The sequence below is a fragment of the Aulostomus chinensis genome, chromosome 5 (assembly GCF_037954235.1).
Source record: "Aulostomus chinensis isolate RoL2024-O1b breed Wild chromosome 5, RoL_Achi_v1.0, whole genome shotgun sequence".
Classification (NCBI taxonomy): Eukaryota; Metazoa; Chordata; class Actinopteri; order Syngnathiformes; family Aulostomidae; genus Aulostomus; species Aulostomus chinensis.
The window spans coordinates 23191381-23214120 of NC_141324.1; the positions used below are offsets into that span (position 1 = coordinate 23191381).

General features: G+C 41.7%; 2 protein-coding genes across 3 annotated transcripts; both read right to left on the reverse strand.

Moving 5' to 3' along the window:
- Positions 1-1302: 1302 nt before the first annotated feature.
- gjc2 (gap junction protein gamma 2) lies at positions 1303-13689 on the reverse strand. 2 transcript variants are annotated; one of them, XM_086203982.1, is made up of 3 exons: positions 13546-13668; positions 5455-5586; positions 1303-3602 (listed from the first exon to the last, which is right to left on the reverse strand). In XM_086203982.1, the coding sequence occupies exon 3, from the start codon at positions 3571-3573 to the stop codon at positions 2314-2316; it is 1260 nt and encodes a 419-aa protein (XP_086060108.1). In that variant the 5' UTR covers positions 3574-3602; positions 5455-5586; positions 13546-13668; the 3' UTR covers positions 1303-2313. The 2 variants fall into 2 exon arrangements, with proteins under 2 accessions (XP_086060108.1, XP_086060107.1); XM_086203981.1 differs by lacking the exon at positions 5455-5586 and having other exon boundaries at positions 13546-13689.
- A 4810-nt stretch (positions 13690-18499) lies between these two features.
- On the reverse strand, positions 18500-21438 carry LOC147261778 (5-beta-cholestane-3-alpha,7-alpha-diol 12-alpha-hydroxylase-like). The gene has a single exon (XM_086203978.1). It carries the CDS (start codon positions 21365-21367, stop codon positions 19832-19834), a length of 1536 nt encoding a protein of 511 aa, XP_086060104.1. The 5' UTR covers positions 21368-21438; the 3' UTR covers positions 18500-19831.
- Positions 21439-22740: the final 1302 nt, after the last annotated feature.

Consider the following 22740-nt stretch of genomic DNA (forward strand, 5'->3'; position numbering starts at 1 on the left):
GGAATATGTATATCCTGCTTGAGTCCCGTTGACAAACTCAAATTCTTCTGTAGTGTGGGGTCAAAAAGGGGAATCAGCCACATTGTTGGGACACATGGTTGTGTTTTTCTGGCCCAGTAGCAATGCGCCCGTCTCCACAGCCCAATTAGTCTGGCTCATGTGCAGCATGGTTGTTTTATCAAACTTAATTGGGCCTGATCTGGCCTAATGTTACTGGGGTGAACAGCGTTTGCCCAATAACAGCTGTACTACCAAATTATTGGTATGTTACTCATCTTGACCCCTTGTGGCATAGACAGACAATCTGGCTATCAGCCCACACTGGCTGGAAGCAGCCCAGGACTGATTGCCAGCTGTTGCGTACATCAGCTAACACAGGAACTTCAGCGATGTTGACTTATACGTTGCTAACCCAGCTGCAAAATCTACACCTGGAATCACAGTGAAATCAAATTAAAATTTTTGATTGTGGGTGTCTGTGGTAACTGAGGGAGCTGCGACGGACTGGCGGCCCATCCAGGGTGTAACCCGCCTCTCGCCCAGCGTCAGCTGGGATAGGCTCCCAGAACCACCATGAATGATAATGTGTGATTTTTTTGCTTGGATCTGTTCCAGATAAAGGTTTTCTCTTAAGCTTTTATCTCTGCATCAACACAGTCCTTCATTTGATATGGAAGGCTATTGAGCTTTTAGCAAACATTGCACCTCCTGACATTTGTATTGTATATGGCTGTATTGCAATTTTGATTTAAAAAAAAGAATGAATGGATTGTTCAATCATTGTGAATTTGATACTTCATGAGGACTATGCAGTGAACTTGAGAGTAGACTTGATTGTGGACCATGTACTGGACTATATAGGGGACTTGATAGTGGTCTATGTAGTGGACATGATAGTGGACTGTGTATTTGACTTGATAATGGACCATATAGTGGACTTGACAGTGCATCACATAGTGGATTATGTCATGGACTGAATAGTGCACTATGTAATTATTCTGAGGAATTATGGTTTTTGTCTGTCTGTGGATTTTCATATAATTCAGACTGATAAAATGAACTCTTATTTTGTGTGAAATTCCCTGTCAGACCCACCAAGTATAGACCTTCCCTTTGCAGCCGATTCTCTATTCTGTATTGCCCATTCCGTTGGTTTTATTAAATTTCTCAAATCCTGTATTCATGATGATGAATTTGACTTCGACTTCAAAGCAGCTTGTGCCGATTGCAGATACACGACCTCAGCACCCGACTAGTGAGGCATGGCTGAGAGAGTAAAACAACCGTAACACCGAATCACAGAGGTTTCAAATAAGTTTATTTCGTCATGAATAAAATACTAGAACAGTCTTTAAAAGTTTGAGGCACTTGGGAGAATGACAACAGTGAAGGCAGGATTAAATATTTCTCTTAAATCAATTTTAGCAAAACGCTGCTTCAGAAAAACTAAGACGCTCATCTTCAAGACCTAATACTTCTAAACATAAGAGAACTGTAGAGCTAATTGAGTTGCTAAAGATGGGATTTCTATTGTAGCCTATGTGTATGCTGTATGTCCCCAGCTATTAAGCATGCATTGTCTTCAGATTACAGATTAGACAAGAAAATCAACAGATTTTTTTTCTATCCACTTCCCTCTTGCCCATCAAACGTGACACTGTGAGGTTTTGAAAAATATAGAAGAGATAAAGGCTTTGCATGCAATGACTGAAGATCATCACACTGAACACATGTTAAACAGAAGAACCTACAGGAAAATGTCCTTTATGAAAACATTTCACATTTAACCTGCTTCCAGCATCCATTCTACATCCAAAAACAACTCCCCAAATATTAAACACACATCTTTCCAACATCAATCAGCAGTCATCCATCTCCGGAAACTGAGCAGTTGTGTTTTACACTACATTTTCAAATCTGGATTGAGGGCACAATCGCTCATTTTCAAACTTCTTTTTTCAAAATAAATCCAGTTCAGCAGCAGTCAAGGGTAGATCAGATAAATAGCTCAAAGCAGTCTTGTGTATTTTGACATTTTAGCAAGAATTAGAGATGTTTAACTAAGTAGGCATATGTTAATCATGTCCAAAAGCTATGGGAAGCACAAAGTGACACACTACAAAAAAAGAGACTCATGATACTGGATTCAACAATTTCTTGATGTGTTTCAAAAAAATTAGGTCCACTATGTACTTCTTCAAATACTGTGATTGGAATTCTAAATTGTTTGTCACACATCCTCCATGTGAGTTACAGTGCAGTCATGGAGTCCTAAAAGTTTCTGCTGTTAATTTTATCAAATAAGATTTATTTCTAGATCCACACAGAGGTCTTTCCATTTTTTACAATGGTTGGAGTCTTCTCTGTGGCTGACTTTGGCCTGGCTCCTTGCTTCTCCTGGACTGTATTGACCCGGTTTTGCTCCGCCATGGTGCCCCCAGATACAGGACTGCTGGTTCTGGAGGTTTGCTGGTTGTTTTTAGTTTGATATGTTTGAAAGGCCATATCGAGCTGCTCCTGGGCAACCCGTAGGTGACGGTGAAGGCTTGCTAGATCAGAGGGGATGTTCTCATCTGGGCTGGTGCATTGCTGCTCCTGGGCCACGTTGGCCATGTTCTGCTCATGAGTGATGAGGCTGTTAGGGATCCTACTAGGTTTGTCTGTCTTCATCACGAGGTTGTACCCCGGAGGTGAGGCTGGAATGTTGCGTGAGAACGGGTAGCCATAGGACATCCGTCGACCCCTGGTCCTCTTCAAGCGAAGAGTGTCTCGAAAAGTGCCGATTCCCAAATGTAGCATCTCGCACACATTTAGCACGAGACAAAGACAGCTTACGACATACATGATGAGCAGGAAGATTGTTTTCTCTGTGGGCCTAGAGATGAAACAGTCCACTCTGTGTGGACAGGGGATCCTGTTGCATACATATGAGGGACTAACCTGAAAACCATAGAGGAGGTACTGTCCCGCAAGGAAAGCGATTTCAAACACAGCTCGCGACATGAGTTGAAGAACATAGATTCGCATCAGTCCCTCTTGCATAATTCTTCGGCGGCCATCATGCTTTGGTGCGTCTTTGGCACTAGTGCTGTGAACTAGCTCCGGCTTGGCCTCCTGCACTTCCATTGTATCTTCATAGATCATAGGCTCAGCATCATCATCTTCCTCCCCCTCGAGAACATCCTCCAGATGGTGGCTTTCTCTCCATCGGGAGTGAGGAGGTGGCTTTTTGCGGACCCTGTGGTGCCTCCTGCGCTCCTCCTCTGACGATCGAGCGATCTTGTGGATGGCGTAACCCATGTACATGATGGAGGGAGTGGAGATCATGATGATCTGGAAGACCCAGAATCGGACGTGTGAGAGAGGGGCGAATGCATCATAGCAGACATTGTCACAACCCGGCTGCTTGGTGTTGCAGGTGAACTTGGTCTGCTCGTCCGAGTAGATGGACTCGCCTCCAACTGCAGTGAGCACAATACGGAAGATGATGAGCACAGTCAGCCACACTTTCCCCACAAAGGTGGAGTGGTTGTGGATCTCTTCCAGGAGTCGAGTGAGAAAGCTCCAGCTCATGTTGCTCCAACAAGCTTTTCAACTAGAATCTGTGAAGAGAGGATGGATAATTGATTAATAGAAACATATGTAGGAACTTTTTCAGCTTTCATGGTGTAACAGAGTGCAGGGAGCTAGACTTGACATGCAACCTTGATCCACACTCATGTCAAGGATTACTATTGTCCTAGAACTTGAGGTCACAAGATTCCCCATCTAGACCAGTAACTAACAAAAATTACCTTTTTAAAAGAAAAAGGAAAAAAAGACATTAAAACCACAATCACAGTCTTTATGTAATTCGCAATTATTTATATATTTCAAGGATGCTTGCAACAAATCGTACTTTGCAAATCTCAAACCTAAACTGTGGTGTTTTCAGCAGTAATACATTTTTTTATGGAGAGAGGCAAACACAGGACAATAGCTTGGGCTGATGCATGTCAGCTAGTAGGGTGATGTCAATCAGTTCTCTTATCCCAACACACACTGTACATTCGTTTCTGGAAATATTGGCAAACATCACAAAGGCAAGATTAGAAAAAAAGCCCCACAGAAACCCACTAGCAACAATTATTTTGATTATATCTTTTGACGTAGGAACACCACAAGCAGATGACAGATTGAAAACACAAAGTGAAGCTGACAGAGGTTTGAATGTACGAAAAATTCGTTCTGCCGAGTGTGTTTGACTCAACTGTACTCTGCATGTTAACACTTGACGCCAAAGGACACACACAGAGAAACAGATGACATGTAATCTCACAGTCTCTTCGCAGTCGGCGAGGTGAATGAGGAGATGGCGCCGTGTCTTTCTCCCTTCATTCATGAACAGCTAAGTTCATGTTGATCTAATGACTGAAGCCCTGTGTGCCCTGACATGGGATGTGCCATCTCCCCTGCCATCTGAGGGAACAGAAAGGCTTGTTGCTCTGCCGTGAGGCCTCCCCTCCGGATCCAGCACTGCTCACACTGGGGAGGGCTACAGCCACATGGAGACAGATGGCACCTATGGTGGGCAACTCTGCCTCAGGATGGCATGACAGAAATGCTGCTTCACTTAGGGTTTTCACAGGAGTTTGAATGGATACACAGTATATCATAGCGTCAGTATTACACTTCAAAATTCATGCAATCATGAGACGGGATATATTAATAGTGTTAGGGCTTCCGATTTCAGTACTGATGTTACACAAACAAGATCTCCCTTCAAAACAAGATTTCTAACCAAATTAGGTGTTGTATGGTTAAATCAGAAAAGATGTGTATAGCTAAAGAAAAATGGTGACATTTTAATATGATCACTGCAGATGAAATATTCAGAAATGGCTGTTTAATAGTGTAATCATAATCTTGGTTCAGGATTGTTGGGATGTCAAACAAAGCAATTTACTACACGTAACAGAATTAGAAACAATTCAGAGACATGCAAAGCAAAAAGTGAGACTATTATTCCCATTTAAATCATTTCAAAGATACAAATTATTTTACAATATTAGCTGTTGATAAGAATAAAAGAAAAACATTGGTGCTTTCTCCATAATTTTACATGATACAACATAATGGTACTTTAAAGGAATATTTCAGATAACTTCAGTACAATACAATATAGTTAAAGAAGATTTAAGTCACATTTTTAAAAGATCAGGAATTTTATTATTAGAGTAGGTGAATATTTTATTTTTAAATATCACTTTTTTCTTTTTTTTTAAATGACTAATCAATGAAAAGATTCCCATCTCATGGGTTTACTTGGTTCACATTTTGTGGTCAAATATGTAAAGATCAGTGCACGGGCTTGACATTTCAGGTGGGTTCATTCAGATAAAAGGACCCTACAAGCAACGTTCCTGAAACAATATACGATCCACATTCTTTCGGGTAATAACTGAAACAACCCACCTGGTGAAGCTGCAAATGCATTTCCCATCCTAAAGGTCCCTCTCTAGATCTCCCTTGCTCAGTCTGATCCACAGAATATCTCCTCCATCCTAAAGTCCTGGGCTCTTCCGTCTTATTGATCACTTCCAAAAACTGTGTAAAGCACAAAACAATGTAGTAACTTATCAGACTAAACTTTCTATTTATCCGTTTTCCCCTTCTATGCAGAAGTGAGGTCTCGCCGCGGTGAATGCCTCACATTCTGGCTTGTGTCTGGTTTCTATTACACCAGCCTTCTGCCCAAGAAGGAAGTATAAAAAACAGGCAGCAAAAAAATCCTCCTCTGGCAATTGACCCTCATCCAAGGGTTCAGACTTGAGGATATCGCACTGCAGATTGAAATGAACACCCAGCTGAGGGAGCGTGTTAATCGCAACACAGTCAACCCTCATGTGCAACATTTGTAACACAGATGATGACGGCTTCTCTCTCTCTCTCTCGTTTTCTCTCTCTCTCTCTCTCTCTCTCTCTCTGTCTCCATGTATGCATCAGCTTCTCACCAGGTTACTGCTGTCCTGCCCTCAATTTTTTAAGTTAAGTAAAATATAATGCAATGATCATACTCTCCACACACAAGTTTTCAAAAAGGTGACATCTTTTTCTCACAAATCTGCACAGATTTTAGATTTGCACTCACACACACACACACACACACATCAACCACGCTAAATGCAGATTATCCAGCTCAATATTATCTGTCAATTACATAACAGTTTACAGGGGATGACAGTTATGAAGAAACAACTTTGGTGGGGACAAAAACAGGGAGTTTGAGGACAGAAATATCACACAGACAAAAGCCACCTTGCCTCAGTTCAGATCCGCTAGAATGTATCCAGCAGGTATGCTCAGTCATATCAAGTGTCATAATATTTAGTTCTTCCGTCCAGGCAGATGGCCAGATAACAGAGCAGTGGACAGGTCGCACTTTGCACTTCTGCACCACATCTTTCCTGACTTGATGTTTATACATGAAGCTTTCACTTGGGCTTGCAAAGCGCAGTAGCACACACTGTTACTTAAGGCACATGATGGACTTTTTCACAAGGCAGCAGGAGGGACTGTACGTGGACAGGAGTTTCTCTCTCCCCCTCCCGTTTTCTTTATTTAAGTCTGAAATGACGTGACAAAGCACAGATGAGGCAGTGATTCATGCACGATTCAAATCGGAAAGGAATTTCTCCATCTCTTTAATGTATGTGCCAGATGTTGCTGTCAAATTTGGGAAGGGATCTAAACTCAGTGACTTCAATTAGAGGACAGAGAAACGGTTTAGTGTCTGGCTTGCATTATTCAAATGTATCTGGGGATCGTCACGGTGACCATATTATTATAATGTTACTCTCACATGGTTCTCAATAACCCTAAATCATGGCCTTTGTACAGCTATAAAGCGAAGAATAACGTTCAACACACGAGTAAGTCGGCCATCAATCAGAGCACAGTTGGAACTATCATTTAAATGTCAGTTAAAAGCTTGTTTTCCTGTCATAATATAATGCAAAAGTATCAGTTTGTATATTTGGTATTCATAAAAACATCTGTAGGAAAACAAGTAATGAGCTTAACATGAGACGTCTTTGCTATTAGATCTCTTTCTGTTTGAGTAGTTTTGGGTCTAAAGAAAGCCATATGGGCCTGCAGGACTCCTATTCCAGCGGCCTTGCCTCCGAGGTTCCCCTCTCCATCTGACTGAAGAGATGTGGCATAGCGAACACCCCTGGTGCAGCATGGAGGAAAAGACGAGAGGGGATGCTGCTGGAATGGCTCGAGCATTCGGGATTTGGACATGTGCTATCCCTAAGGGACACATGAGCACGTGTTTTTAAGTTGCAGTGCATCTCTCTCCTTCCAAAATCTTCGCATCATCCAAAAGACGCAGATGTTCAAGTGTAGACAGCTGATGAGAGAAGATTAGCACCACTGAAATTCAGTGTATGTTCCTGGATAGTGAGTGGTTGTGATTTAGAATTAGTGCCCAGGTTCCACCATTGTGCTCTACTGTGGGTTAATGAAACTTGATGTTACAAAAATACATTTTATTCATCATATTTTCTGGTCCCTCCAACAACTCTTACACTGTGCCCTAATATGCACCCTGAGCCTGGGACCAGAGATAGGAGCTCCTGTCACAGACTACGCACGTGACGTTAAACTTGTTTTTGTCTCCTCGGAAGACTTGAGACTTAGTGCTTAAAAACAATCTTTTGAGGTTTTAACATTAAAGAATTATCGAACAAGCTTTTGGCCATCCTATTTCCATCTGTCTGGTACAGGCAGGCACAGACGTGCTGCAAACCATGGTGAGCAGCAACAGCATGTCAGTGTCCATCCATGCATCCATTGTCTTCCGCTTATGGCTTATAGGCTGGAGCCTATCCTAGTGGCTACGGGCGAGAGGCGGGGTTCACCCTGGACAGGTCACCAGTCCATCACAGGACCAACACATATTGACAGACAACCATTCACACTACGGTCAATTTAGAGTATCAATCAGCCTCGTCCCCTCTTGATGTCTTTGGACTGTGGGAAGAAGCCGGAGTACCAGAGTGAACCCAGGCAGGCACAGAGAGAACATGGAGACTCCACACAGAAAGATCCTGTGCCCGAGACGGGATTTGAACCCAGAACGTTCTTGCTGTGAGGCGACAGTGCTGACCACTGCACCACCGTGCCGCCTGCATGTCAGTGTCATTTGTCATAATTTAACCTAAAAAAAAAAAAGCCACATTTGTCAAGTAAAAAAAAAAAAAAAGGTTCTTGATCAACCACATCAAACTTTATCAGGCACAGTAATGTGAAAGTTATTTTAGCACGCATGTTTAATGTTAGCTCGGCTGCATGAACTTTATCTTAGCTTGCTGCTAGCGTTGTGGTACGTTGACTTGATTTGATCAGTGTTCACTGATGACTTTCAACAGTTGAGAGTTTTCCAGAGCTGGCTTGCCTTGATGACCATAATTCAAAATGTGCAAACACCTGCTGCCTACTGCGACTCTGAGAGAAAGACATAATCAAGGAAAAATAAGCAAGAAATTGGATTTGGACTTGCAAGAATATATTCTGAGCATCTCTGTCTGGGATTGCCCCTCCCCCCCACCCCCCCCCAAAAAAAACAACACATTATCTGCAATAATCTAACCTCTGTGTAATTGAATACTGTCGTATGAAATACATCATATATTCATACTTGCCAATCTGGGTCAGACATAATTAATATATCTCTCTGAATAGGGCAACTATTAATTAGTCTGTCAGACTGAGTTGAAATATTTAAATTAAAACTGCTTGAGGGAAAGAGAGTGGAACCAATGGCTGTTGTGAATATGTTGTCCCTGTGTCCTAGGACAACTCAGGCTGCTCTAGCTTTGGGAAACTGGTTCATGCTGATAAACATTGATTGAACTGCCCACAGCCAAGCAAATATTGTGGGTAAGATATTGTTTGACATTGCTCCAGATACAAGGACTGGCATCACGTGACAGCCAAATGACAGGGAAGTAATATTAATTGGATTCATGTTCTATTTTTGTATTGAGTGTATTTTTTTTTAACTGTGGCAGCATCTGTAGGATAAGATCATTAGAACACTAAATATCTAAAAATAAATTTTCAAAAAAATCATGAAAACTGCAGAATATATAATTTATAGCCCTTTTATTTGCTCTACAAGTCACAGAATCGTTTCAACCATTTTTTTTTTAAATTCCCAGACAGTTTCACCTTTAAGAGGTCAGCGCGAGCTGTCAGGGTTTGCAGCATAGCCTGGCGCTGAAGTGATGCGACGTGGAGGAGTGAAGATCTCGACAACTCTCCTTGGCTGTCGCCAATGTCATCACGAGAGTTTTCCCCACATGTATTTACTGAGCAAAGTTGATGCGAGCCGACTGGGGGCTGTGGAGGTCTCGTGTTTATGTAACAGATCAAGCTCCACCATGTGACCAGGATATGCCCCCTCCTCAGAGAAAAGAGTGACACAAGACACCAGAGCAAAAACATGCAACTTGGTGTGTGGACTCTCCCACATCTCCTACCACTATCATTAAACTGCTCTTACCAGCCGGCGGAGGGCTATCCCATAGGCTGCCTGAGAGTGGTGGCAGTCCCATCTCATTTGTTCATTTTTCTCCTACTTTCTCAGCTGAGCCTATCCTACCCCCGGGGTGAGTGCGTCCCGTGCCAGTTTTACTAAGGCTGGACTCCACTGAAGCGACTGAGATGAAAAGCCTTGAGGTGGATGCCAACAACTTCCCTCGGCCGGGGATCTGCATTTCCCACATCTGAGCAAAGCAACTTGAATTGAGTGCTGTTTTTAACACTGCGCTCAACAGTTCAATTGCTGACATTTTCCATGCCCCTGCTGTGCAGACAAATAGATTATTTGGTTAATACATTTGATTAAATATCTTGAAATGGTTGCTTGGTGTTCCAGAACATCCCAATAATATTTAACTCTCTTGACAGGGCAATCCTTGAACTGATACAACATATGGGTTGGTCTATAATAAAAGACCTGACGCTACACTGATGTCATTTTACATGGTGTTTCTGAACAGCCGGACAAAGGTGAATTTTTTTTTACACAGAAGCCAAAAGATGGGTCAAATCAAGTTGTTTTTTTTTTATGTAGCACCACAAAAGTTAAAAGTATAATAGGTCTAGAACCACACTGTCAATTAGTTTACACCCATGAGCAAACACATCTGCGACAAAAACCTTCCTCCTTTTTACAAGCAGGAACATCGGGCAGACTGCATCTGCTTTGACTGTGGGGGGGGGGGGGGGGGAGACAAGAATGAAGAAAGAAAGAGGAACAGAGACAAGGAGAGAGATAGAAGGGGAGAAAGAATAACTGACTGACAGATGGGGAACATGTACAACCCAGAAGTAGACAGACAGACAGAGACAGAGACGGGCTGATGCTGGACAGGGAGAAATAGACCCACAACAAGCAATAACGACAGCAGCAGAAAGACGAGTGACATAGCAAGCAACAACAGCATCCACCAGCTTCCTAAGCAACCAACCTTAGCATAATACAAGCTTTAAAATCCTAGCACTGGCACGAGTACAAACAATACTGATGTCAATGCTAGTACCAAACTAAAAATGCTGATGTGGATACTAATGGTGCTTGTACTTATAATAACGGTGGCAGCCTGAGCCACTGCAGGTCTACAGGGACACAATTCATTTTATTCGCGGGTTCGATCCCCACTATTACCAGTAACAAAAAAGTGTATGTATATATATATATATATGTTATTTATGTGTTTATCCATTTACCTTTTTGTTTGTTTTTCTTTAATGTTTGTGTACAAAAACATTGAATTGAACACCATTTGTATCAGTTTTTGTTTACAGGGTTTTAGGAGGTTATTTACAAAAATGCCATGGGATTTCTTGGCAATAAAGGTCTTTTTGACCTTTAAACATGCATCAAGGCAATATCTTTGATTGAACTGGGTGATCTGCCATTGAAATAAGACTTTCCTGCAATAATGTTCATTTAACTTCCTTAAGATAATTGAAGCGTGCCAAGGTTGTCTAGATCCTGTGCGTGAGATATGGGCCTGGCCCCTGCTAGGCTCTAGAGTACACGTTTCATGACAGATTTCTGATATTAGGTGCTTTTCCAAGTGTCCATTAGTGTGCCAAAAGAAAAAAAGCCCAAAACAATCACTGTGCTTTGTTCACCAGTTTACTGTACATCTGTTGCGTGATGGTAAATCCCTTTAAGCTACATTTCAATGAAGCCAAGTCATGTTTGGCCTTTGTCACCTGCTAAACATAGCCAGACTTTTCTAATTTAACCTGACATGGATTGATATGATGAATACTTAACTCGCTGGCAAGGCATTTGAAAACTGTTGCCCAGTAATCAAAAGTGATTAGATGTTTATGTTGTAAAAATAATTCTCCTCATTATGTCAGAGCCAAAGTACTCTATTTTTACACGCTCCAGTCATGTTGAATCAGATCGTGAACACAGCAGCCAAAAGTAAATCTGCTTGTCAGCTCTTGGATTATAGTGGTTCCCCTCACTTGTAAAAACGGGACATCCTGAAGACAATATCTCAAGAATTGACAGGATTGTTTATAACCATGTTTCCACCTACAACAATTGCATTTGTGTTCTTCCATGTCATTACTAATACCCTCACGAACCCATGAATATTTCCATCAGGGTAGGAAAATCCCACACATCCAAATAAACAAAATAACAATGCTGTGCTTGCAGAGCTGCGGGGGCCTTAATCTTTGACATTATCTTGTCTTAACTGGCCATGTCACGGGCTGATCCGGGGCAAGCCCGAAGGAGCAGCAGACCTAGTCAGGGTCATCTGGAGTAGCAGAGATATGTTCACTGCAGCTCTTACTTCCAGACGCCTTAGCGCCGTTGCCCTTCTTCAGCTCAGTGAACTCCTGACACTGCTGGCGACGCTGCAGGAGCCTCCCTGATAACTGCAATAGAGAGTCTCTCTTTGACGTGCACTGGCGCAACTAAAGCTTAACCTGCATCTATTATGCCGCGTTTTTGTTGTTAAATGACACATGAAGTGGAAGAGAGCTCAGATCAGTTATTCAGACAGTGATGAGGAAAAACAAGTTAATCTGCCAGCCATTTTTAGGAATTGACAGTGTGAACAGTGATGTATTTAATCACAGTATTGTGAAATACCTGTTTGCTCTCAAGAACTGCACTAATGTGCATCCCCCAATTTATTCTTGGGCCACTAGATGGCGACCTTGTATACTTTCAGGCAGGTTTGTTTATCAGCATTCACAAACATCACTTGCTTTACTTAACCATATACAAAAAAAACAAACAAACATTCATATTCCTTTCAGTAATAGTACCCATACTGCATTTTAAAAGTGTTCAATTATACTTAATAGTGCTGCAGTCAAATAAGAATGAGGTATGAAAACCAGTATGTCTCAAAAGTCAAATTATTACATAATTAAATATACATGGTTTTTAATTTCCTTTTATACTTATGCCAGTATGTATTTTTTGTAGTTTTTACTTATTCATAATTGTATTTACATTTTTATTAACAGCATTATGCTGTCTGTCTATGTGATTATTTTAAAACCTCTGTTATTTCCTTTTACTGTTATATCATTGCCATTTTCATAATACTTTTATTTTAAACTAGATTCAGCTCTCATATGAAAATAAGATCTGGATCTCAGTGTCTGGTTTGTTTAATATTGAACAACTCTCTTCCCTGCAGGGGTCTGAGTAAAGTCGGAAGGTAAAATAATATAATCTTTTGTGGAACCAGGTGCCACAACTGTCAAGTTAAAGCGGAGCATCTCCATCTTACACGTGGTGGAGGATAAAGTTTTAGTTTAAGTCCAATTTCACAACAGTTTTTTTGGTGAATGTCAGTGTTTTCTTTCCACCACTGTTTCCCTCTCACTGATTGTTAAAGGGCAATGAGGACACTGAACAGGCTGGACTTTTGCTGATCAGTTGGGATGAAATCATCCAATCTGGGAGCAATGACCCAGGGGTGGAAATCATGAAAACAAGCCGGCAACAAACTTTCACGAGTATCACTGGTGAGTTCCCGCATTTCAACATTTCAGGCATTTAATCAATCCATCCTGGCTGTCCAGGATTGTAAAGAGGACAAAAAGAAAAAGTTGGCAAAGCTGTGCTAAATTTCACACTAACACTTCTATGAATAGCAACAACAATGATCGTTAACATGTGAGCCAAAATAGAAAATAGAAACATTTGTTTGGAGGTTTTTTTTGTACTATGTTGCAAATCCCTTTGCTGCTTACCACATCGTCTTGTTTACCCCAGTTCAAACTAATTTAAACCACACTGTTCTTTGGTGTCCAGAACCACGTATTTTGACATTGCAGAATCTCAAGTTTAAGCCAAAATAGCAGTACTGCGTTGTTTTGTGTTTATTTACAACGTACAAATTTTGCCCTCCTTTTCTTTAGGTTTACGATTCAAACGCGTGCATGTTGTGATGGGCGGTGGTGTAATCAGAGTGAGAATAAACATAATGAAAGGCTGTAACCTACCTGTCCATGCTGACGAAGGTGTTACTTATACTGTGCTTTATGACGGAGCATCCTGGGAGGGCGTCGAGGGGCATCGTTTCACTGTTCAGGCTCAGAAGCAGGATGAGAGAGACAATGGGTCATTTTTCTTCAAAACCCCTCACCACCAAGTACAGGCAGGACACTCAGGAGACCAGCATCCTACCAAAGGCTCCATTGTTCCCCAGGGTGTCCGCCTCCATTACTATGACCACTGACTGGTGATCTATTTAACCCAGGAAGACTTCTGCTAGAACCCCATTGATTCATTCAGAAATTAAAAGGGAGACACCTCTGGTGTGCCAAAATTTTGCCGGCTACAACTGATCTCCAATAACCAATGGGTCCTCATGTTCACTATTTTTAGATAGCCTTTTTTCTTTTGTTTGCCATAATGGTGACTAATTTGGAGGCAACATTGACAAAATGATATCACACTTTTTGCTTTCTGAAAGAGACGGTGGAGTTTAGAGTCCAACTGCCCTTCAGCCCCCAGTGTTAGATGAGGTCCTGGGTTTGCCGGAGGGAAACCAAAGAAGGATTAGGATGATATGACAAACAACCTAATTTATACAAATGTGTTCGCCTCCTGATATTATAAATGTGGTGAATAGTTTATCATCTTTAATGCAATTGTCCAGCTTTTTGGGAAATTCGCTTATTTGCAGTCATCCTTCAACCCAAACAAGAAGATAGATACTCTGGGCTTTGTATGGAGCTGAGACCCACAGGGATCAGCTGATTGGGAGTTCAATTAGCAGGAAAAATGCTCATCTTGCATTTCCCAAAATCTGTAGTTCCTCCTCTGTGTATTCTGGTTCAACCAGATAGATTAGGTTTGTCAAGAAATAATCCTCATCATTTTCTCTTTCAAAGATTACACATTGATTTGCAGTCTTGTGTTGTTAGCTAGGCAGCATGGTGGAGCAGCGGTTAGCACTGTCGCCTCATAGCAAGAAGGTTCCAGGCTCGGGCACGGGATCTTTGTGTGGAGTCTGCATGTTCTCCCTGTTCCTGTGTGGGTTCTCTCTGGTACTCCAGCTTCCCCCCACAGTCCAAAGACATCAAGAGGGGACGAGGCTGATTGATACTCTAAATTGTCTGTAGGTGTGACTGTGAGTGTGAATGGTTGTCTGTCTCTATGTGTTGGCCCTGTGATGGACTGGTGAGCCATCCAGGGTGAACCCCACCTCTCGCCCGAAAGCTACTGGGATAGGCTCCAGCCCCCCCACGACCCTGAACAGAATAAGCAGAAGAAAATGGATGACCCGTTTACACTGCATGCATAAAATTCAAAATACAAAGTCATGTAGGGCTCTTTCGAAAGGTGAGCACACAAAATTCCTTACTTCCAAAACTGAAACATACAACAAAAGCAGCGAGAGACAGTGGGGCAAAAAAGTATTTCGTCAGGTACCAATTGTTCCAAGTTCTCCCACATAAAAAGATGAGAGGCCTGTTATTTTCATCATAGGTATACCTCAACTATGAGAGACAAGTTGCTGGGCAACACAGACTTTCAACTCCCTCCAAAGATTTTCTTTGGGGCTGAGATCTGGAGACTGGCTAGGCCACTCCAGGACCTTGAAATGCTTCTTACGAAGCCACTCCTTCGTTGCAGTGCGATTGGAATCATTGTCGTGCTGAAAGATCCAGCCACGTTTCATCTTCAATGCCCTTGCTGATGGAAGGAGGTTCTCACTCCAAATCTCAAGATACATGGCCCCATTCTTTCTCTCTTTTACACGGATCAGTCGTTCTGGTCCCTTTGCAGAAAAACTGCTCCAAAGAGTGATGCTCCACCCCCACGCTTCACTGTAGGTATGGTGCTCTTTGGATGCAACTCAGCATTCTTTCTCCTCCAAACACAACAAGTTGAGTTTTTACCAAAACGTTTATTTTGGTTTCATCTGACAGTCTCCCAATCCTCTTCTGGATCATCCAAATGCTCTCCAGCAAACTTCAGACGGGCCTGGACATGTACTGGCTTAAGCAGGGGGACACGTCTGGCACTGCAGGATTTGAGTCCCTGGCGGCGTAGTGTGCTACTGATGGTAGCCTTTGTTACTTTGGTCCCATTCTCTGCAGGTCATTCACTAGGTCCCCCTGTGTGGTTCTGGGATTTTTTCTCCCCGTTCTTGTGATCATTTTGACCCCACGGGGTGAGATCTTGCATGGATCGAGGGAGATTATCAGTGGTCTTGTATGTCTTCCATTTTCTAATAATTGCTCCCACAGTTGATTTCGTCACACCAAGCTGCTTACATATTGCAGAGTCAGTCTTCCCTTCCTGGTGCAGGTCTACAATTAAGTTTCTGGTGTCCTTCGGCAGCTCTTTGGTCTCGGCCATAGTGGAGTTTGGAGTGTGACTGTTTGAGGTTGTGGACAGGTGTCTTTTATACTGGTAATGAGTTCAAACAGGTGCCATTAATACAGGCAACGAGTGGAGGACAGAGGAGCCTCTTAAAGAAGAAGTTACAGGTCTGTGAAAGCCAGAAATCTTGCTTGCTTGTAGGTGACCAAATACTTATTTTACTGAGGAATTTATCAATTAATTCATTAAAAATCCTACAATGTGATTTCCTGGATTCTTTCCCCCCATTCTGTCTCTCATAGTTGAAGTGTACCTATGATGAAAATTACAGGCCTCTCTCATCTCTTTAAGTGGGAGCACTTGCACAATTGGTGGTTGACTAAATACTTTTTGGCCCCACTGTTTACATGGTGTGTTTCAAAACTTTAACACGAACCAAAAGATTTTCCTCGCCAAATGCTGTTGTCCAAAGCCGCCTTAGACTTTAATCCTGTTGACACATAATTAAATATGGCTTACCAGTGGTGAATGTCATTTCAATAAAGTGTTAACAGTTCATTCATTTAAATGGTAATAAAAAACAAAACAAAAGTGTTACATTGCTGAAGCAGAAACTTAATGTGTCCACCATGAAAGGATCCTTACTTTTGAGTGTAAACTTTGCAGTGGGTCTAAATCATGTTTTATTGAAACGTGTCTATGATTCTTGATGAATAAACATCTTCTGCTTCTTGACTACACATGGTTGCATTTGTTGCTCAGGAAGTATGACTTTCTCCTTTGAAAGTTTAAGGGCTAACACATGTTTTTTTTTTTTTGCCTTTTCCAGGTTATTTTTCAAGGCCATCAAAGCCTGTTTGACACATTCATTCCGCTAGATGCTGTTTGTTTGTCTTGTCGATGGATGGAAATGTAGCCTGACAACATTTTATCTAATGTTCCATGACTTGCCATCATCTTGATGTCCTCAAAACAACACATCATGCGACACTCCTCTCTGGCATCATGTTTGACCTCCAACAGAAGTATGAAAACCAGACAAGTAAACATGATGTCACATGGGGGCAAATGTCTATTTCTCTGCTATTTTGTCACCTATTTACCAGAAATCAGGCAATGAATCACAGAAAAATAAAACATTGGGTAAAGAACCCTAACTCTGACAAGGTTTTAACCTGAGAGAACAGAAATCATCAACCGAGAATTTATTTGTCACATGATATTCCCTCAGATATTATCATGTGACAAATAAATTCTCGGTTGATGCCAGCGATCACAGCTGTCTGAATTGAATATCCTTGGGCCCCAGCCAATGATTTTGGTGAAGGGGCAGTCCTGAATGACAGATAAACTAGGATAACACCAGTCTGACCTGACGTCCCAGTGCACACACACTCCTGGAGGGACATCCAGCGCTGGAGGGGAAACACACTTTGATTGTTCATTTATTTAATTAATATTAAATTAGTGTCAAAATGTGAATCGTGAGAGAAGAAAAAGGGTTGAAAATGTAGTAGGAAGAGGTGTAAACGTATCTTATAATTATTTCTATGCCCACAGAAAATCAGACAGTGTTGCCAGCTGGAACATACATGAATGTTTGTTTGTAATTTGATTGGAGGAGGAAAAAAATGTAACTTCTGCTATAAAGCACAATATCTCCTGATTTTATATTTGAATACAGATGCAGATCATTTATTGCTTGCATGGATACAGATAATGACATCTCTGCGCACTACCACTACGCAACAAATATCTGACAACATACTCCCAGAAATCAAGACTGAAGCCTTTTCTCTGTGCTGCTGCCTTTTTTTCTTGTTTTTTTTTTAAATGCCTTGTTTAAATATCATTTTGTCATGTTCTTCTTTTGCACTACGTATCAAGTACTTGGAGTTGCCCTGGTGCTCTTAAAGGTGCTAAATAAATAAATGATGCTAGTGAGGGATCAGGGCTAAAAAAAAACATTCCTTTTCAGAGAGTTTTCTTTTTCTTTTTTAATATATCCTCCATTTTCTATTCTGCTGATCCATTAAGGATACGGGTGGGGGGGTGGGGGGGCTGGAGCCAGTCCCAACTGACATTAGGTGAGAGGTGGGGTTCACCCTGGACAGATCGCCAGTCCATCGCACGGCCATCAGGAGCAATTAGGGGTTCAGTGTCTTGCTCAAGGATACTTGGACATGGTCCCCGGGGAAAGTGAGGATCAAACCAGCGACCCCTCGGCCACTCTACCGCTGAGCCATGCCACACCCCTCCTTTGTTGTATATTTTTTTTAAAACGAAGGCAACTCTCATGGACCGTTGTTACAATATTATGTGGAAAACAGTCTCCCAGAACGTTCCTGGATTTTTCCCTTGTGAGTCGTGTAAAATACTGGGAAACCACATATGGTGTTAATTTTCAACAGATGTTTTCAGATGTGCTCAATTACTTTATAGTTTCACATTTGTCAGGAGTTTTATTTAGTCTTTTCAGTTTGGTTTTGAAGTTTGGACTTTCTATGTAAGTAGAAAGTTTTAGTTTGTTTTGCACGTTAAATAAATAGAGAAATCCCGCCAGCCTTGAGTTTGCATTTGGATTCTTTTCCCTGGTGGTCGCAGCTCCATTGGACATAAAACAGCAGTTTTCCACACGTCATTTGTGTTTTTATTTCGTATGCTTTTTTCACATTACATAATCTTCTCGTGTGAAAGTGAAAAGATAACATGACCATTTTACAGATCAATGTGTGGTTTGAAAAAAAGAAAAACCTGAGTTTGCAGAAACAGAGCAGAGTGAGCGGATGAACAATATGGCACCGGTTTGCGTCATTAAATTTCAACACTGAATCTTTCACAAGTTTTTGTTGTTTCACCCATTGCAACTGATCATTCACCAAACTTACAAAAAAAAAAAAGAAGCTGATATTTTGGCATGTTTTACAAAAATATTTAGTAGTTAACATACTTGGACAAAAGTAAGTAATTGAGTTATTTACCAGTTCCATGCAGAGTCCTACCACAAGTGGAATTATGAGGCTTTCTGAAATTTGTATTTTGAGAGCCATATATGTACATTATACATTGCATTATTCCTTAGAATATGGAAACGTACCACAGCCATGCTTGTGCTTATTTTTTTTTTTCCGATGCCATTACGTCAAGTTCAAAGTTGATTATTATGCAATAAGACAACTATGCTGTTTTCTACTTTATAGCGGGTCAAATTATCTCAGAAGCTTTATTTTATGAGTTTCGTAAATACTTATCTCAGTAAAACTAGTAAAACTGACATAACAATTGTTATGTAATTCAATAACTTATTAGTTACACATGTTAATCCCATATATTTTTTCACATGAGGCTTGAACATAAAAAAAAAATGAATGATGGGACAACAGCTTTGTTTTTTTCTTTGAGGCAAATCACCCTTAAGCTAGCTTCTCTATGCTGTAATAATTTACTCGTGCAATCCAGATAATCGATAGAAGGCAGGTTATTACAAGTGTGGCCATTTCTGGCTTCCGTATAAAGTAACATCTTTTTTCATGTTAATTTTTTTTTTTAAATTTTAAGTTAAAAAATCAGTTGAAAGACACAGAAATTAAGAAAACTTTTTCACTGGAACAACTTTGTGAGACCAACTCATGAACACTGTCCAGAAAACTTAATCCATTCATTTGAGTCTTTCAAAGAGCCCAAGTTTTATTGATTGAATTAAAGCACTTGTCACTGTGGCTGTAAATATAGATTGTGACTTATATTGATAACAAACAAAATATAGTCCTATATTTCACTGTACATAGATTTTGGTTGTTCATTTAGTTAGAAATATCAAATGTTTCATTTTGAAGGCACATTCATGATCTTAACCACAAGATACTGTAAACATATTACAGCTCATTGTGGAATCTCATGTGTGTTTTGTTTCGAAACACACACACACACACATATTCAAATGAGATTTAAAGTTTAATATCTGAATCTGTATCGAAACTGAATCTCTCTGTCAGGCTGCATGGATCCGAAGCCCCATCGCCTGACGTCGATCTCGGGGAGCTTCTCATCTGGGTTCTTCAGCTCAAACTCAAAGTAGACCAGCATGAGGAAAACAAACTGCTTCAGCTCATTGGTGGCAAAGAAGCGTCCGGGACACATGGAGACCCCGGCGCCCCAGGGCATGTTGTAGTACTTCACCTTCTTCCCTCCTCTGTAAAAGTCAGTCTTCTTGCTCCCATCTGGATTCAGAAAGCGATTGTATTTGAACGAAAGTGGGTCAGGGTGGATTTCTGGATCAATCTGAACAGAGATGTAAGGAAAGCAGGCCATTCTGTCGCCCTTTCTGATGAAATATTCATGACCATTGGCCATCTTGATTGTCATATCCTGGAGCACAGCCCTGGTGAGGAGCGGTGCAGCAGTGAGTCGCAGGGTCTCCTCTACCGTGCTGTCTAAAACCGGTGTTTTCAGCAGCATTTCACGGGTCAGGTTGACTAAAGGACCACCACGTTGCACTTCCTGTCCTGACTCCTTTAGAACCTTATCCACCTCTTCCCTCACAGCCGCCATGGCTTCTGGGTGCTTCATGAGGAAGAGGAGTAGCCAGAATGACGAGGGACCCGTGTTGCCCTGAGAGGCCCAAAGAAGTAAAAACATGTACCTGTTTATCATGGACTCTTCCATATCCTTCTCTGCTTTAGCCTGCTGCATGTCCCACACCCAACCACTGATGTTGTCCTTATTCTTTATCTTCTTCAGTGACAGGACATCCCAGAAGTATCCCAGCAGCCTGCTGGCTTCCAGCCTTTTCCTCGGGGGCAGGACCCCATACGCTAAGTTGGGGAAGAGTTGGTCGTATTTACGAAACTCATAAAATAAAGCTTCTGATTCAGCTCTGTCTATCGCTTTGGCTTCCTCTTTCTTGTCTGCAGACTTGTGTGGCACGTTACCATACAGGGACAGGTAGCCAGCCCGGAAAACAATGTTATAGCTGTACATAAACAGCCCGTCTTCTATCCAGGTCCTCTGGTCTGAAGCCGAGTTCAAATCATGCAGCATTAAGTTTTGCAAATTACTCATCATGGCTTGTGTCATGACCTCCAGGCCGTCCCCCTTCAGGTGCTTGTTGCTGGAGAGCTGGAGAATGTGGTGGTCGCCTTCAACAGCCTTGTAACAAAAAACTCTGCGCACCAGCTGCTGAGCAAACTTGTTGAAATCCAGTTTTTCTCTACTCTCCTTCACAAACGCCCCCAAAGAGAGGGGGTCCTGGAGAAAAGTGATGTAAAAGCCTGCCAGTTGTACTGTGAAAACATCACCATGCTTCTGCCTCATCTTTTCAAGAAACTTAAACGTGTTCCTGCGGAACTCCAAAACATGACCCAGCCAGGGGAAGAGGCCCTTATCCAGCGGGGGTTCTCCCGGTCGCCGTTGTCTGAAAACCCCGAGGAGATACAGTCCCCCGGTCAGCGCAGCGATAAGAGCCAGAAGGATTGGTAGCAGCAGCCCCATCACTGAGTCATCAGACAGGAACCTGAGTTTTCATCTGCGTTTGCACGCGCCGAGGACAGCCGCAACCGCGAAGGTGCACGAGCTTAAATTGACGTGGCCGCGCCTCCCATCTAATAAATTCCCATTTGCTCCTCCCTGTGCGTGAGGTCGTGTGTGGGTGGGTGGGTGGCTGTTTTTCGGGGGGGCTCTCATGAGTTACCAAACACACTCTCCTGGGAAGAACTGCCACAGTGGTGGAGCTGTTGTTGCGTCGCTGACAACACGCGATCGTCACACAGCCGTCATTTACTGAATGAAACAATTAAGCCACGCGTATTTGGCATAACCGCGCATCCCGTGACTCCCAGCTGTGAACGATTATTCTTGTGTCAGTCTTCCGCAGCTCTCGCTGCCGGACTACGTATGGAAAAGTAACTTGAATCGGTTAAAGGTTGGAACGAGGGAGATTTGTTTGTTCTTTGAATCCTTTAATTGTTACACACATTACGTATTACAGTCCCAGCGAGGTTTGTTTAAAGTGTTAGGGGACCAGTGGAAAGTAGAAGGCAGTTTGGTTTATTTTTTCTGTTTTAGTTAAATATAATTAACATTTAAAACGTGGAAAAAGATTGATAGCCGAACAGCTTGAAGTCCAATGTAATTATGTCAACATTAGCACTCTATAGATATAAAGTGTGGTTGGTAGAGTAAAGATTAACATACAAATGTTGTTATTTTAAAGTAAGTAAAGTATGAAAGTCAATCAAAAAAACACGAATAAGAGTTTTTTCAGGTTTCACAATGCATGTTTGATTGGAATTTAAAAAAAACAAAAAACATGACTTTGTCCTCATAAACGAGACAGACATCTGTGCCCTCATGAATTTCGCCCCGCTGTCCTACTTGGCACATTAAACGTTGTTAAATGCAAGCGAGTAAAGATAACGCGTGTCCTATCTGATAAAGAGGCAGAGATGTGACGGATGTGTAATTCAAAGATGGCCTTGAGACAACATTTGTGTTATACACCCACAGAAATTATGTCTTGCAGAATAAGAAGAAAGACCAAGGCCTCCTCTGGCATGAAACAAATTAGAGTTAGGCTTTATTCAGAGTTCTTTATCATAGCGAAAGACTAGGAAATGGAGGAAGAAACATTAAAATGCAGTAGAGCAGTAGCTCATACATAGCAGCACAAAGAACTTTCCTCAGTGTTGCAAATCTGAGCTCAAGGTTTTAGAATACCAGGTAACAAATGGGAAGTGACTCATCACCTGATGATTTAGCGGCTGTGTCATTTGTGTGAGTAAGGAAAAGACACGGGGGGGGGGGGGGGGGATGTTAAATAACTTTAAAAAATGTAATTAAATGATGATTCTAAAAGGTAAATGAAA